This window comes from Volvox carteri (assembly GCF_000143455.1).
Source record: "Volvox carteri f. nagariensis unplaced genomic scaffold VOLCAscaffold_1, whole genome shotgun sequence".
NCBI classification, from domain to species: domain Eukaryota; kingdom Viridiplantae; phylum Chlorophyta; class Chlorophyceae; order Chlamydomonadales; family Volvocaceae; genus Volvox; species Volvox carteri.
Genome location: NW_003307545.1, coordinates 2,615,456 through 2,617,459, shown reverse-complemented (window position 1 = coordinate 2,617,459; position 2,004 = coordinate 2,615,456). Strand labels below are relative to the sequence as shown.

Sequence of the window (2,004 nt, the reverse complement as noted above, 5' to 3'; positions counted from 1 at the left end):
GGAGCTGTGTACTCAATAGAAGCGACTGCAGCAACGCACAAGTCGACGTCACAAGCGCCACCTCACAAGTGGCCAACGCAGGACTGGCGCTGCGCCGTACGTGCGCCAGCAAAGGCTCCAAAAAGCGGTCAAACAAAGAGGACAGGTACGACACGACGCCGGGAGAGGGTCGTACACGCGCCGGCGCCGGATGCGCTGGATGCGCCGCAGCGGCGGCGCCGCCGCCGCCGTCGCCGCCGCCGCTGGACGCGACGCTGCGGATGGACGGGCTGGCGCCGATGCCGATGCCCGTACCAGTACGGCCGCCGTTGCTGTATCCGGCGCCGAATGCGCCGGTCCCTGTTATTGTCGATCCCGTTGTCCCGTGCGCGTGAGTGAATGCGAGGAAGTCGAAATGGGAGGTGGTGGAGCGGCGGCAGCTCGAGGCTGGGCTCATGTCCCCCAGGGTGAGCTCGGCCGTCAGGGCTGGCTGGCTTCCCGTGTCCGGTGGAAAGGCCGCCATCACTTCGGTGGGAAGGGCGTCCAGCCAGGAACTGCAGGACACAGGAAGGAAGGAAGGAAGGAAGGGCACAACAAGGTGGGAAATGGAGGGGACGGGAAAAGGGGCAGAAAGGCCCGCGGAAAGAGGTCTGTCTGTTAGGTTCTGACGGTTGGACGAGCAGGCGGACGATACGGCAGAGGATTCGGAACACACGGATGTCTGGCTCCCGGTGGGACGAGCAGTCGAATTAGAATCATCATCATCATGTATATGCACATGCACATACACATATGCACCGTACATATACACATACACACACGCACCGTACGTACGGCCGCCAGCCCATGTCGTCCGGAGTGACGTACACCATACCGCACCGCGACACGGTGGCGGGCGACGCCGCCGCCAGATCCGCCACCTCGAACAGCATCCGCATGGTGGCGGGGTTGAGCTTGATGCGCTCGCCGTTGGGGAGACACAACATGCAGTTGTCGTCCAGGACTGCAAAGCAAAAGGGGAAAAGTGCATCAACGATAACTTAACCTTGGTAAAAGTAAAAGGGGAAAATAGAAGCGTTCACGTGTGTGTGTTTCACACCGACAAGTGCAGTACGATGAGACGAGTGGAGGATGGCACGTGGGGTTGTTGCGAGGAGGGAAAACACACAGCGTACACATACATAAATACATCACTTCAAAATAACCAATTAGAGGTAAGATACCTAGTAAATAGATAAATAAAAAAGCTGTGCAGCAAAGACCCATAAATGATGTAACATGGGTAATGATTTCTTTACCGCCAAACCAAGAAAGCAGAAGCACGTCCGCCAAGAACGCGCCAAAAAGCTTTTCAGTGAGGATAAAGAATTTCCCACCACCCATTCGAATAAAAGGAAGGGCAAATAAACTTGCAAACACAAGCGCAATAGCTAATACGCCCATTGCTTTGTTAGGAATTGAACGAAGAATTGCATAAACCCACAGTAGGGGGTCAGAAGACTAGGCATAGCAGGTTTACACCAGTATTGTTTAAGTGGACTATATTATAGTCCACATAAACAATACAGAGATTGTCACATACATACATACATACATACATACATACATACATACATACATACATACATACATACATACATCACCCGGAAGCAGCTGTGGCTGGTCCAAGCCCCGACCGGCTGCGAGCAGGCCCCCTGGGATGTGATCGCCCTGGCAGCCCTGTCTGCCATGGAGGTAGGCAGGTGTTGTCTGCGAGCAGCCGGAAGGCGACTGGAAAGGGCGGCTAACCCCGCGACAGAACAGCCAGAGCAAGCGCAACAGATCCAGGCGCAAGGGCCCCAACAGCGGCGGATAACGGACTTCTTTCACCTGGCCAACGGAGTGAGACCGCACGAGGGGCCGCCGCTGAACGCGCCGGTACTCGAGGATCAAACGCAGGGGCCCATCGCGGGACCGGGGACGGCAACAGCAGCAGCAACAGCAGCAGCAACAGCAGCAGCAGCAGCAGCAGCAACAGCAGCAGCA

At 56.2% G+C, this 2,004-nt stretch overlaps 1 protein-coding gene across 1 annotated transcript in view; it reads right to left on the bottom strand.

Annotated features, from left to right (window-relative positions):
- VOLCADRAFT_102747 (dynein heavy chain 3) overlaps window positions 1-2,004 on the bottom strand; it is a gene marked incomplete at its 5' end in the record, with an annotated part of 70,080 nt that overhangs the window by 31,210 nt on the left and 36,866 nt on the right. The window contains 3 exons of the mRNA XM_002945732.1: window positions 67-533; window positions 814-982; window positions 1,623-1,698. Of these exons, the coding sequence (XP_002945778.1) occupies window positions 67-533; window positions 814-982; window positions 1,623-1,698 (712 nt within the window). The remainder of the gene's footprint in view (window positions 1-66; window positions 534-813; window positions 983-1,622; window positions 1,699-2,004) is intronic.